Consider the following 15,819-nt stretch of genomic DNA (forward strand, 5'->3'; position numbering starts at 1 on the left):
ACTAAGGTTAAGCCAAAGCTCCTTTCAGACACTAGCTGCTTTTTTTTAAAAAAATATTTATTTATTTATTATGGATACAATATTCTGTTTGCATATATGCCTATAGGCTAGAAGAGGGCACCAGACCCCATTACAGATGGTTGTGAGCCACCATGTGGTTGCTGGGAATCGAACTCAGGTCCTTTGGAAGAGCATGCAATGCTCTTAACCGCTGAGCCATCTCTCCAGCCCCTAGCTGCTTAAACAACATATTTTTGCCATCTTTTTGAACAGATTACATTCAACACACACTCCCATCCAGGCATGGTGGCACACACCTGTAATTTCAGCACTCAGGTGGCAGTCAGGAAAATTATCTCTATTTGAAGCCAGCCCAACCTACTTACTGACATCCATCTCAAAAACAACCATACCCACAAACATTATCAACAAGTCTTAAATTAGCAATGCTTGATAAAGTAGCACACAGCCTCCATCCCCAATTTTCTATGAAAAATAAAATGTAAAGCAACTCTTTAAGATTGAAGACAAGAAAAATAAATGAATAAATAAAATAAGAATAAAAAAAAAAAGCCATGCAGTGGTGGCAAGGGCTTTTAATCCCAGTACTTGGGAGGTAAAGGCAGGTAGAACTTTGAGTTTGAGGCCAGCCTGGTCTACAAAGCAAGTTCCTAGAAAGCAAGGCTGTTACCCAGAGAACCTGTTAAAAAAAAAAAAAAAAAAAAAAAAAAAGCTGGACATGGTGGTGCATGCCTTTAATCCCAGCAGCTGGGAGGCAGGGGCGGGAGAATAGGAGATCTATGAAGCCACCCAGTTTCAAAAAAAAAAAAAAAAGAGAGAGAGAGAGAGAGAGAAACTGTGTACTGTACTGTTCCTGCAGAGGACCCAAGTTTGGTTCTCAGCACATTAGGTAGCTCACAACTGCCTTTAACTCCAGCTCCAAGAGACTCTGATGCACTTTTTCCAACATCCATGGGCACCCCCACCCATCTGCACATAACACACATAAAACTTAAGAAAATAAAAAAGAATGAAATGGAGCCATTTTTTTCTAAAAACAAATTTTATCAATTACTATTTCTTTTTTTTTTTTTTTTTTTGGTTTTTCGAGACAGGGTTTCTCTGTGGTTTTGGAGCCTATCCTGGAACTAGCTCTTGTAGACCAGGCTGGTCTCGAACTCACAGAGATCCGCCTGCCTCTGCCTCCCGAGTGCTGGGATTAAAGGCGTGCGCCACCACCGCCCGGCAATTACTATTTCTTAAAAGGAACAATATAAACCTATAAATCTAATTCTTTTTTGTTTTTGAGACAGGGTTTCTTGTGTAGCAGTCCTAGCTGTCCTAGAACTCACTCTGCCTTCCCAGTGCTGGGATTAAAGGCATGTGCCACCACCATCCAGCCCTTAATTCTTAAAACAAAGACAAAAACCCTCTTACTATAATGTACTGTCGGGGGAGGAAAAGCTCAAACTCCGGGGCTTAACCTTCCTATCTCAGCCTAAGTATCTGGGACAAAGACACATTCCACTATGACCAGCTAACCAAACCAAGGCCAAAAATATTTAAGGAAAAACTGCATCTGCACAGTCAGTATTCTATAAGTAATATAACTATATATAAAAAACAATTACATTTTACTAAGAGGGCTGGAGAGTGTTTGCCAAGAATATGCAAAGCCTTGGGACTGGTCCTCAGCATTAAATTAAGCTCACAAAATAATCCCTTCTCATCTAACACTGTATTACATATTGTTAAGAATTCAAAATGGCTGGGTATATAGCTCAGTTGGTAGAATGCTTGTCTATTATACACAAAGTCTTGGGTATGATCTCCAACACTACACAACCTGAGCATGGTGGCACAAGCCTGTAATCAGAGCACTTGGGAAGTGGAGATAGGAGGATTAGAAATTACAAGTCATCCTCTGGTTACAGGGCAAATTTGAGTCTGACCCTATATTAAAACAAAATCAACAAAAAAATCTAATCTAAAGATGATTGAGAGCTATGGGAGGATGCATGTAAGTGGATGCAAATAACATGCCATTTCATATGAAGAACTTAACATCTGGGGATTTGGAACATGGGGTTGGTGGGACGGGGCCTGAGTTAGAGCCAATTCCCCGTGGATATGTATAAGTATCTTATTTTCTCAAATTTACTGGGTCTAAAGTTAAAAATATATCTATAGGTCTTATGATGCATCACCATTTTCCTTTCTGATGTTTGTGCTCATTTAAAATGCAACTAAGGAGCTAAGCATGGTGGCACACCTTTAACCCAGCACTCAGGAAGAAGAGGCAGATGGATCTTTGTGAGCTTGAGAGCAGCGTGGTCTACAATATCAAGTTCCAGGACAGCCAGAACTACATAGTAACACTGTCTCAAACAAACAAAAAATAAAATCCCACCAACAAACGCCATCTAAAAATTTAACCATAACTTTGGCCTATGTTATCTAACAAAAATGAAGGATGGCTGATAGAATACATGCTGTGTGTGTGTGTGCAATCCCTAGCACCTGCCCCTCCCCACAGAAAACAAAAAAACAGACTGCTAATCTAACAGCAATCTATGAATTTATATTTCATATTTTTTCTACTAACACTGTATATAAAAACCATTTCTATTCCGGTCTATGTGTGTGGTGCTCAGCTAAGCTAAGAATAGACTGTCACTAAATACATTTGCTACGGATCCATGTTAGAAGAAATTCTGAGATTAGCTTCCCCTTAATGTGATTGCTGCTCAGAGCATTCCTCTACTTCTTGCTATTATCAAGCTGACATAAAGGATCAGCCCAGAGATGTTGCGGCATCTGGGATTTGTGTCAAAGTAACCAGGAGCAAGAAGGGGCAGCTGAAGAGGTATCGATGAAATAAAACACCAGACTGAATAAATTATAATCCTGGAAGCTAAAGAGGAATACTCTATTTCTGCATGTATTAAAAATTGCTTTCTTTACACATTTGTGTTAAACCTTAAGTTTAAAGATGCAATTGAGGGCTGGAGAGATGGCTCAGCGGTTAAGAGCATTGTCTGCTCTTCCAAAGGTCCTGAGTTCAATTCCCAGCAACCACATGGGGGCTCACAACCATCCATAATAAGGTATGGTGCCCTCTTCTGGCCTGCAGGCATACACACAGACAGAATATTGTATGCATAATAAATAAATAAATATTTTTTTTAAAAAAAGATGCAATTGAAGGTTTCTAACTGACAGGACTCCAGCAGAATCTACAGGGCAGTGTGAAGGACCTCAGTTTACTGTGAGTTTGTACTCCTTGCATGGAGAGTGTGACGCCCAGCATTCTACTGGCACTTAAACGCTGGCTGCCTAACTTACTTGAATGCTAATTATAAGGTAATGAGTTAAGGCTTTAAAAGAAATTTTTGCTTTGAGAAAACACTGTATTTTATGAGCTCAAAATTTTACTTCTCTTTCAGTGTGCCAGCATTAAACCTTGGGCCATAAACATAATTAGGCCAGGCGGTGGTGGCGCATGCCTTTAATCCCAGCACTCGGGAGGCAGAGGCAGGCGGATCTCTGTGAGTTCGAGACCAGCCTGGTCTACAAGAGCTAGTTCCAGGACAGGCTCCAAAACCACAGAGAAACCCTGTCTCGAAAAACCAAAAAAAAAAAAAAAAAAAAAAAAAAAAAAAAAAACATAATTAGAAGGCATTCTACCACTAACAATATCCTCAGCCCCCTGTGTCCATATCATATGTAAATAGTGAGGGCCATGAGTGTACAAGCACACACACAGGGCGAAGCAGACTTCCTCTACCATGCCCTACCTCATTGCCTTGACACAGGGTATAGGGAGCAGAGAAAGCCTGAGTAAGTGAATTTGTAATTCTGACATAAGCAAAGGAGCTCAGAACCTCAGACCCATGGAGAAATGGCAAAGCCTTTCCTTCTAATCCGTGTGTGGATGTTTACAGTGTGTGCAGAACAGGTCCACCACAGTCTTCTGCCCCTGGATGTTTATGGCCTAAAAACTGCTCTGCTACAGAGACCGATTCTACCAAAATTAGTTAAACTTGTCTTTATCTGTATGTAATAACCCCACCTCCTAATTCAGTTGTGTGAAATAATACATAATAGGCTAACCTCATCTCTCTGTTCAACTCTATATAATAGGCATAAGGAAATTTGGGGTCCTGCAGTTTCTTCTGCTGAGAGCCCAGACTACCAGATCCCAACTTTCTGTCTATGTACTTTCATCCCCTCACTACCCCACTCAGGTCTACTCCTGGAGCCACACTGAATGCAGCAACAGGGTCTCTACTGTTGAATACCTCAAGATTCTACTGTTTTGGCTAGATTTGCTTGCTATTGAGCTCTGAGGATTCATCTTTCTACTCCCCTACTCTGGAGTTACAAGCACATGCAGTCATGCTTGGCTTTTTACGTAAGTTCTGGATATTTGAACCTAGGTTTTCCTGCTCATACCCACTGAGTCATCTCCCCAGCACATACTCCCTTTACATCCCTCTATTTTTAAAATAATACTTAAGGAAATACATCCGGTTAATGTGATCGTTCAGATCTGTAATTCCCAAGGGCAGAACATTGAAATCAATCACCAACTATTTTTAAACGGTGACATTCCTACCTCAATCTTGGCAGAGGGGGTTTTCTCCTTTCTCTTCCCTTCACTCTTTTTTTTTTTTTTGTTTTTGTTTTTGTTTTTTTGTTTGTTTGGGTTTTTCAAGACAGGGTTTCTCTGTAGCTTTGGAGCCTATCCTGGAACTAGCTCTTGTAGACCAGGCTGGCCTCGAACTCACAGAGATCCGCCTGCCTCTGCCTTTTGGGATTAAAGGCGTGTGCCACCACCGCCCTGCTCCTTTACTCCTTTTCTTTGGTTTTTTGATCGTTTACTCCTTTTAAGAGTCTCCTGGAAGTAAAACTGCAGACAAGAGTAACATGTGAATGCCACTGTCTGACTACCAGAAAGAATTTCAGATCCTTCAGAGTACCCTGGCAATTTCTGAAGCTAAGAGTCATGGTAATCCCACACTCCAGAGGTGAAGACTTAAGGAGTCTGAAGTCAGCCTGAATTGCACAGATAAACTGTCTCAAAATAACATCAACATCTGATAGGCAGATGGAGTAGAAAAGCAGTATGTCTGAATCCATCAGGACACTGAGACTAGTACACCTGCACCTAAAAACACCAATACATCACACACACACTTTCTACACATGGACCTGAAACCAAACACATTCCAGGTCTACCCTTCAGCCATCTGTGATATTCCAAGAAATACTACTAGGTTCCTCACAAACGTCTCCCTTTAGACAAGGTGTACAGCTGTGCTCCCCTCCATCGTGCTGGTTTTCAAAATGCTGCCAGGAGCAAAGTGAGACAAGGGTTAAATCTGAGTTCTAATACACACGCTATGTTCAAAGAGGAGGTGTCACGATTTTTACGGCGTTTTCTGATCTGTAAGCAACTTGAGGATAGAATGGCCTTCTCACTTAACACAATGTTTTGGTTGTTCATATGAAACTGTTCTATATATAAAATTCTTGATTTCTTCAAAGCAACTAAGATTAAATTATGCAGGTTGGATGGCTCAGTGGTTAAAAACTCCTGTTGTGAACCCTGATGAACTGAGTTCAATCCCCAGGTCCCACATGGTAGAGAAAGATAACTGACTCCTATAAGTTGCCCTCTTCCCTCCACATATGTTCTATGACATGCACATGCTTCCTACCTAACAATAAAATGCAATAACTAAAAAAAAAAAAACCATAAAACTATGCTTCATGAGTCTTCAAGAATACAAGAGTTGGGCATGGTGATGCACACTTATAATAAATACCACCTACTAGAACAGCTAAAACATAATAAACAAACAGTCTATAAGAAAATACTTCTGAGCTATATTCGATTTAAAGAATCCTAAATAGTGGTGCTTGTTTTTAATCCCAGCACTTGGCAGAAGCAGGCAGATCTCTGTAAGTTTGAGGCCAGCCTGGTCTACAAAGCGAGTTCCAGGACAGCAAGGACTGTTACAGAGAAATCCTGTCCAAAAAACAAAACAACAACAAAATTCTAATCAGAACTGCAAGATATTGATTCAAGACAATGAATTTCAATTCATTTCATGTAAATCAAGACAAGCCACCATTGGCACTGTCCCATGAGAGGATGTGAATTGTACTCTCCTAGCTGAGGCTTGTCAACTTTCTTTAGCAGCCTTCCTGCCTTTCCTGCCAGCTGAGTAAATTTTCTAAATATTACCATGTCTTCACAGTTCTATCGCTTACTTCACCATTTCATACAGCTCAGCTGGCCCTACGTCATTTCCAACAGCTTTCTTCTTTGCTTTCCCATCTGGGATTAATTACATTTACCAAGTGTACAGAAATGACAGGAATTTGGTCACAATTCTACCAGTGTTCTTAGTGTAGGGCTCACAGCCACAGACTTACCCTCTTGACTTACGTGTCAACCTTCCTAAACAGAGGGCTCCCTGAGTACAGGAAACGACTGAAGTCTGGGGCACAGTAAGTATGTGCCTTCCCAACTGGGTCTTCCCTGCCTGCCTATATTCTCACCTCCTGCAGGAAAGCATTCTCCCAAAGCATGGATCCATCTCCACTTTCTCAGCTGAAACAACTCAACTGTGCATCTCTCTGCAACACCACACTAGCATAAAGCCACATTTCCCAACCTCTTCTCAGCCTGATGGCAGTGGGGGAATGAAAGTTTGTTCTATTGCCCTGATAAATATAATACTAACATAAAAGATAAGAACTCAAGTGACAAACCAAGTGGATAAGATCAGTGTGAAGGCAGCCTGGGAAGCGATGGGTAACTGAAATGGACAGAGGCAGGAAGACAGGATGCTGGTATTTGGGTTAGGTTGCCCCAACTGAAAGCTCCCACACAGAAAGGTTTCATTTTAGACAAGAAATTTTTGTTTTTTTTGTTTTTTTTTTTTTACAGGGTACATTTCTTTCTTTCTTTCTTTTCTTTGCTTTTCTTTTAGTTTGTTTTTTGAGACAGGGTTTCTCTGGTTAGCTCTGACTGTTCTGGAACTCACTCTGTAGACCAGACTGGCCTCGAACTCACAGAGATCCGCCTGCCTCTGCCTTCCGAGTGCTAGGATTAAAGGCGTGCGCCACCACCGCCCAGCTACAGGGGTACATTTCTAATGTTATGAGAATCAACAGGAAAATATGACCTTTACTAAAAATTGGCTATAGTATTTTTCTATAATATTAAGGACACCTGTTGAAGGAAAGAGATATATTAATTCATCTATTAATAATGTTGAACACCATTCTGACTTACTGGAAGTAAATCAGAAATAAATGTCTTCTTTCTAAGTTTTCTTTTATGAGGAATTTCTTCCATTTCATCATCTTCGACCAAATCATCACCATTAGCATTTGCTAGTACGTCCTCAGTCTCTGCAGCAGTCTTTAACCGCTGGGCTTCGGCCTCTTTCATCTGAATAACTGTGTCAGCACCATTTACTTCCAGAACTTCAGACAAGATCTTCAGTATGGCATTTATGATTTCTGCCTGACTCTTGGATGGAATAATGTCCTTTAGGTTCCACATTGTGCCTGGGCAAAAATAATAAAGATAAATAATGAAGACAAAAGAATTACCTGTAGAATCCTTATTAAGAATGAGTTCTAACACTAATAAACAGACTGATTTTGGTGTAATAAAGGGAAATGCTAAATAGTAAAAATAAACAAAGTATATGGAACACAACATAATATTAATATAGTAGTGGGGGGGTTTCCACAGGGCTGAGTCTTTAAGCTCTGGTGTAATTTATAAAACTCAATTGCCTTTGTTTATCCTGCCTTTGCACAAATAATGTGAGATTCCCCTTAATATGCTATGAATATCATTGGTTAATAAAGAAGCTCCTTTGGGCCTATAGGGGGGCAGAATATAGTCAGGCTGGAAGAAATACAGAGAAAGTAGGCAGAGTCAGAGGGATGCTATGTAGAGCCACTACTGAAGGAGAAAGATGCCTACCCACCGGAGACCACTGGAACCTTGCTGGTAAACCACAAGCCTTATGGTAAAATACAAAATAATAGAAATTGGCTAATTCAAGATATAACAGGTAGCAAATAAGAAACCTGAGCTAATAGGCAAAACAGTGATTTAATCAATACAGTTTCTATATAATTATTTCAGGTCTGGGTGGCCAGGAACAAATGAGCTGTCTCTATCAACAAAATGGTGCTAACATGGGCCTATTACATCCACATAAAGCCTGATATAGCTTAAAAAGAAATTCTAGACACAAAAGAACAGAGTTAAGCACAGTTTTTTGGTAGCAACATCTTCTCAGGTGGGCTCTGTTTGCTAGAAGCAAGCAGAGGTACAATTCTTTTAAGAGAATGCTTCCTAATTCAGGGATAGCAGCAAAAACTGCATGGCTCCTTTAAGAACTCCTCTGACTTTTTGCGGGGTGGGGTGGGGGGTGGGTTCAGGCTACAGAGCATTTAAATGGGGATTGTGAGCAGCATGCTATAACTTGCTTAATGGCAACATAGACCCACTGTGTGCCTGAAAATGGGGCTGTGAGCATAGCTCGCAGAGCTGGCACTGAACCTCTGCCATGTTGGACCGGGTGGAACCAAAAGGTGAAGCAGCCTTAGTTTGAGCCATGCTGTTTAGCATTTTAAGAAGCAGTCATCCTGGTCAGAAAATAATTACAGATGAAAAAAAAACCCTCTAAATGGGTCACAGGGTTTAAAAAAGAAGAAAGAAAAAAGAGTATAGAGAGTTATAAAAAGAAGTGGTTAAAAAAAAGTAGCCTTGAAAGAGAAAGAGCAGTCAGTCAGAGATTAAAGGAGTAAAGAAAAATAAGCCACATAAAGATGGAATATACACAGAGTCTGGATTATGTATATTATTGTGCAAAAAGCAGTTAGGAAAGAACTACATCCAAATTCCCTAAATGATTATTTATAAATGTTTGTTTATATTTAAAGGGAGATATGATATAAAAATGAATACTTTGCATTGGTATGGATCTTGGTTTATTGATGCAAAATTAAGGTCAATTTTGTTATGTATATTTATGCTCTTGATTAAGATACTGTATTTGTTTTTGTTTTTGTTTTTTAAAGGCGTGCGCCACCACCGCCTGGCAAAATATTTTTATGCTTTATTTAACTTTATTTTATGTGCATTGGTGTGAAGGTGTCAGATCCCCTGCAACTGGATCGTCAGACAGTTGTGAGCTGCCATGTGGGTGCTGGGAATTGAACCCGGGTCCTCTGGAAGAGTAGTCACTGCTCTTAACCACTGAGCCGTATCTCCAGCCCCAAGATACTGTATTTGTGTAGATCATTTAAAAATGTAATGTATAATTAAGAAATATAGGTTAATAGTCATATCTACAATAGTCAAGCTTGTAGTCATGTTAGATTTTCTAGACATACAAACATATTTCAGATGGATAGATATTCTTCAGATCTTTCAAAGACTAACAGAATATGGCATTTAAAATGTTTTAAGAACTTAGGACTTTTCATAATAATGAGACACATCTGCTCCTGGCAGCACCAATCTACTTCAAGAGGTTAATGGGCATCAAAGAGACTCCTTATGGAGTTTGTTGGACATTTGGACAGGAGAATGCTCTTGCCTGGATTGCTTGACGTTATGCTGTATGAATTCGACATGCAGGACCCATAGAAAAATGAGTGCCGAACTTGCCTAAGGGTGGGACCATCCTTCACGGTTGCTGCTTCATGAAAGAGTCTGTCAAACATTCAGCAGGACACAGAAAAAAGAAACTGATGGACTTTGCCATTACAAGGCAGAACAGATCTTTGGATTTCCTGCTTCATGGAAAAGTCTGTTGGATACTATGGGCCTGTAGGCTGAAGACTGGATGCCCCAATCTGTCAATTCTAGAGTTTTGGAAGTTGCTTATAATGCACTTCCTATTTACTTAAGTAATATTATATCCTTCTGGGGTCTTTGATGGTATTGAAGAATACAAAGTTATAGTTATAGTATTCCTTAGTGATGATAAAAGATAAAGTATATATAAATATTATAACTATAATTTTTATTTGATACCTGTTATAAGTAATTTTACTATGCTAAAGTTAAAACCTTCCTTTTTATTTAGACAGAAAAGGGGAAATGATGTGGGAAGTCCTTTTGTATATGTGTTGCTTTTATTAATTAATAAATAAAGAAGCTGCTTTGCTTTGTAATAAGGCAGAATAGAGCTAGTGGGGAAAACTAAAATGAATATTGGGAGAAAGTAGGTAGAGTGAGAAGCCATGTAGCCACCAAAGGAGACAGACGCCAGATGCTAGATGGAACCTTGCTGGTAGACCACAACCATGTGGTGATTTAAGATATAAAAGCTAGCAAGAAATACGCTTAAGCTATTGGCCAAACAGTATTGCACTTATTATAGTTTCTGTTTGTTTATTTTGGGTCTGGGCTACCAGGAAACAAATGAGCAGGGCCTGTCAACACATACCCAGAGATACTAATCAAATGACAGGAGGTACCCCGTTTTCTCCATCTTCACCTAAGTTACTTTTCGTTGCAGTTTATTTCCCAAGTATACTGGGATGTTATTAACCCTCCAAAATCTCACATAGAAGACAGACTACAAGTTCTTGACTTTTTCCTACCAAAATAGTATATTGCTTCCAGGAAGATCAGAATATTTTTTTTTTTTTTTTGGTTTTTCAAGACAGGGTTTCTCTGTGGCTTTGGAGCCTGTCCTGGAACTAGCTCTGTAGACCAGGCTGGTCTCGAACTCACAGAGATCCGCCTGCCTCTGCCTCCTGAGTGCTGGGATTAAAGGCGTGCGCCACCACCGCCCAGCTCAGAACAATTTTTTTAAAAGTGAATGGCAGGGTATGGGGATGTAGCTTAGTCGGTAGACTGCTTGCATAGCATGCACAAAGCCCTGGGTTCAACCTGTAGGACTGCAAAACCAGGGCTACTGCTGTACACCAGTAATTCTAGCATTTGGGAGGTGGAGTCAAGAGGATCACAAGTTCCAGGTCAATTTCAGCTTACTATTACAATGCAAGTTGTAGCCATATGAGCCTCTATGTCTAAAAATACCAGCTAGGCATAACTTAAAATACTGAAAGCAGAGTCTAGACAAAACTAGTCATGGTCACTGTGGCATGATTAACATAGCTAAGTGGTGAACACCGCTCACAAAACCCATCTGAGAACAAACAGAGAGTGGCTTCCAGTACAGGGAAGGCTATAAAGAAACCCTGCCTCAAAATCCCCAAACTGCCAGGCAGTGGTGGCACATGCCTTTAATGCTGGCACTTGGGAGGCAGAGGCAGGAGGATCGCTGAGTTTGAGGTTAGACTGGTCTACAAAGTAAATTTCAGGACAACCAGGACTGTTACATAGAGAAACTCTGTCTTGAAAAACCACACACAAAAAACACCCAAGAGTGACACACACACACTTGAAAAAGAAGTAAATGAGCTGGGACTATAGCTTGGTCAGTAGAATGCTTGCTTAGCATGCACAAAGCCCTGGGTTTGATCCTCAGCACTGTATAAATTGGGTGTGGTGGTATACAACCATAAGGTGTAGGAAGTTTGCGGTCATCAGACTATACAGTAAGTTTGAGGTCAACCTGGGCTACATCAGACCGTTCTCAAAAATTAAAAAGAAATAATATTGATGCATTTCACTATGTAGACAACCTTGGAGCTTAAGCCCTGTCTCCCCATAAAGGGACGAATATAAATTATTCTATTTGTTATTGTAAGGCTAATTTTTACAATAGTCATATCCACAGCAGAATGGGGGTAACCAGAGATAGCGAGGGGGAGCACATTTAGGAAAAGTTATCATTTGGTGGATCAAGTCTCATATTGCAGGATGAAGAAATCTGGAAATTCAGCTGTACGACAACATGCTTTATATTATACCATATGGGGCACATAAGCACACACAACCACACATACATGCACATAAAAAGAAAAGATAAGCAGGGCAGTGGTTGTGCACACCTTTAATATTAGTACTCTGGAGGCAGAAGCAAGCAGACCTCTAAGTTTGAGGCCAGCCTGGTCTCAGATCAAGTTCTAGAATAGTCATAGCTACAGAGAAATCCTGTCTTTATAAAACAAAACAAAAACCTGAAAAGAAAAAGATAAAAAAAATTTTTAAAAAATAGAAACATCTATTCTGGAAGGCTTCACACTATGGAAAACCATGTCAGTTAAGGTCTCTGCTCTGATAGTAAGACTTTCAGACAGGGCAGAGCGCAAGCTAGAGTGCTGAAATGAAGGCCCCCACTTTTACTCACTGAAAGTTACTAGATAACTTGGCTAAACCTTACCTGCCACCAGAGTCTTTAGCAGAATGTACTCCATCGAGGTGACAGGACAAAGCAAAGCAGACTCTAGCACACGCAGAGCTGTGCCATCAAAAGACTTCAGGAGCTCTGGGTTCTCTTCAGTTACTGTCTGTAAGCAATATGCTGTGAGACAAAATCCAACAATTTTAGGGTAATTTACACCAGTACAACATACAAAAATGTGCATTTTTACAATTTCTAGACACATCTGCTTCTTTAGATGTATAGAATTTTTACTTCAAGGAAGGTACACACAAAAGAGGCTTCACAACCATCAGGGCGAGAGATCTTAACTTGTCTTCTTCTTTAAAGAATTTTTAATTCTTTATAGAACTAGACTCTCATAGAGTATAACTTAAAGGTTCCTAAATGTTGTGGTAATGCTGAATTATTATAAATATCTCTGATTTATCCTCAGTTTATACACTTATCATAGGCCAGTAGTAGGAAGTTCTAGTTCATGCACCACATGTTTAACAAGAACAAACCTGAGGTATTAGGCATTTTGATTATTAAAAACCACTATTCATTAGGGCTATTTACGAAAAAAAGTAGCTGAGTGTGGTGGTGTTTGACTTTAATACCATTACTCTTTAATCCCAGCATTCAGAAGGATATTACTTAGTTCGAGTAATCTGGTCTACATAGTTTCAGGACAGGCAGGGCTATATAGATAGACCCTGTCTAAAATAACCAAAACCAAATCAAAGCAATACAAAACAAAACCAAGGTAATGGGTTACAACATTCATGCTAGAAATTAATTGAAAGCATAAAAACAACTGAGATCACATGAAAGGTTTTGACAAAAGAGACCTCTGAGGTACAAAAGGAAAATAAATACAAATTATAAATCCAAATTTGTTTCCTTTGAGATACTTATTCCATAAAAATCAAGATCTAGAAATTTCAAATTAGACTGTATCTATCCAAATGAATCTAAAAATATGATACTAGGACTGGAGAGATAGCTAAGCAGTTAAAAGCACTTACTGCTCTTGCAAAGGACCTGGGTTTGGTTCTCTGCACCCATATGAAAGCTCACAACCATTTGTAACTCCAGTTTCAGGGGATCCAACTCTTTCTTCTGATCTCCAAGGGCACCAGGAATGTACATGATCCACATACACTCATACACAAACTAAATAAAACTAAAAGAAAAATACAAGGGGGCTGGAGAGATGGCTCAGTGGTTAAGAGCATTGCCTGCTCTTCCAAAGGTCCTGAGTTCAATTCCCAGCAACCACATGGTGTCTCACAACCATCTGTAATGAGGTCTGGTGCCCTCTTCTGGCCTGCAGACGTACACACAGACAGAACATTGTATACATAATAAATAAATAAATAAATAAATAAATAAATAAAAAAAAAAAGAAAAATACAAGGTACTGTTGTGTTTTACTTTGTGTTTTAACAAATAAACCTTGCCTGAAGATCAGAGTACAGAGCTAAGTAACTAGAGGTCAGAGCGTGGTGGCACACACCTCTAATCCCAGCACTCAAGAGGCAGAGGGATCTGTTAGTTCAAGGCCACACTGGACTACACAAAATTGATCCAGTCTAAAAGAGAAACAGAGCTCACACAAAGGTGATCCCAGCACTTCGGAACCTTATACCTTTAATCCCAGTACTAAAGAGGTGGAGACAGAAGTGATATGGTTGGGTGGAGAGAGAAATTTAAGACAGAAGGAGACAGGAACTCAGTGCTGTCTGAGGTTTGGTGGAGACAGTTGTAGTCTTGGGATCAACCCTGTGTCAGATGATGAAGTCTGAGGAGACAGTCTGAGGACAGGCTTGCCCCTTCGGTCTGAGCATTGGTAGAGGTAAAAGAACTCTCTAGTGGCTGGCCTCTCTACTTCTCTGATCTTCAGCATTAACATCCCTTACATCTGACTCTGAATTTTTATTAAGACCAACTAGAATTCGTGCTACACTGCTGGGATCTAATTTGGATCCCAAAATGCATCTATGTGCAGAGATATGTGTGCACATACTTACATCTAAATGTATTGAGTTATTAAGAGACTAGTGCTAGTCACACTAGCAAAAGACAAGATAAAGAGCGGGGATAATAGCTTGATTACAGAGTGCTTGCCTAGCACAAGCAAGATTCTAGGCTGGATCCCCAGTACACTACAGCAAAGCAACCACCTCAACATCTAAACACAAAAGAAAGATAAGCTGTAGGCGGAGGCTACTTGCTCGTTTCCCAGCCGCTCAGACTCAAAATAATCACACAGAAACTGTGTTAACCAAACACTGCTTGGCCTATTACTTAGATGTATTGCTAGCTAGCTCTTATAACTTAAATTAACCTATTCCTATTATTTTGTATTTTACCACGAAGCTCGTGGTTTACCGGTAAGGTTTCTAGGTGTCTTTCTCCTTCGGCATCTGCATGGCTATACTGTGCCCTCCTATAGGCTCAAAGCAGTTTCTTTATTAACCAATAGTAATAAATCATATCCCAGCATTCAGAGGGAAATCCCATATCAATAAGCTATGAATGCTATCATAAACATAATTTCAAAAAATTATCCTAGGGGGAGCTGCTGCCTCAAAGTGATGTGCCAGACTTTGTTGACTCCCCATGGGGCTTACCCTCTCTGAGAAATAGATGGGGGGGCTGGAAGGTTAGGGGAGCAGGAGGAGGAGAGGAAGTGGGAACTTGGATTGATATGTGAAATGAGAAAAGATTGTTTTAAAAAATAAGCAAGAACAGAAAAAAACTTATTCTGGACAGGACAAAATCATATAAATTTACTGTATTATATGTAAGTGTTGCTTTACTTGCAAAATGTGTTTATAAAATCACCAATCCAGCGAAATGCAGAAAAAAAACACTATTATACATTTCAAAATGACTTAAGATGATTCACTGTGAAAAGTACATTAGATCAAGAACTGGGGCCGGGCGCTGGTGGCACACGCCTTTAATCCCAGCACTTGGGAGGCAGAGGCAGGTGGATCTCTGTGAGTTCGAGACCAGCCTGGTCTACAGAGCTAGTTCCAGGACAGGCTCCAAAGCCGCAGAGAAACCCTGTCTCGAAAAACCAAAAAAAAAAAAAAGAAGAAGAAGAAGAACTGGGGCCCAGGAGTGCTTCCTTAAAAAGTCTAACAACCTGAGCTCTATCTCTAGAGCCTATAGTGAAGGAGAAAAGTGATTCATTTTCCTTTCTTAAAAAATTTATTTAATTTTATTTTATATGCATTGGTGTGAGGGTGTTAGATTCTTGATAGAGCAGTCTTCTGATCTCCCACACACTCCACGGCACATGCATGTCTGTGCTATCACCCACAATAGTAATAAAACAACTAGAAAAAAATCCAAAACCTTTAATAAAGGCACAAAAATATTTTTTATTTTAAAAATTGCATTCATTTATTTGTTTTTTTTTGTGTGTGTGTGTGTGTAAGCACAGACTATATGCCACAGAGCATGCTGGAGGTGAGAAGAC

At 39.8% G+C, this 15,819-nt stretch overlaps 1 protein-coding gene across 2 annotated transcripts in view; it reads right to left on the reverse strand.

Annotated features, from left to right (window-relative positions):
- The window catches only part of Heatr3 (HEAT repeat containing 3), a 39,724-nt gene that overhangs the window by 14,948 nt on the left and 8,957 nt on the right, over positions 1-15,819 (reverse strand). For both annotated transcript variants that reach the window (XM_041650658.1, XM_041650659.1), the window contains 2 exons: positions 12,345-12,485; positions 7,310-7,587 (listed from right to left, as the gene is read on the reverse strand). In XM_041650658.1, the coding sequence (XP_041506592.1) occupies positions 7,310-7,587; positions 12,345-12,485 (419 nt within the window). The remainder of the gene's footprint in view (positions 1-7,309; positions 7,588-12,344; positions 12,486-15,819) is intronic.

The sequence above is a fragment of the Microtus oregoni genome, unplaced genomic scaffold (assembly GCF_018167655.1).
Source record: "Microtus oregoni isolate MIOR12 unplaced genomic scaffold, Mior012 000004F_ref0000308, whole genome shotgun sequence".
NCBI classification, from domain to species: Eukaryota; Metazoa; Chordata; class Mammalia; order Rodentia; family Cricetidae; genus Microtus; species Microtus oregoni.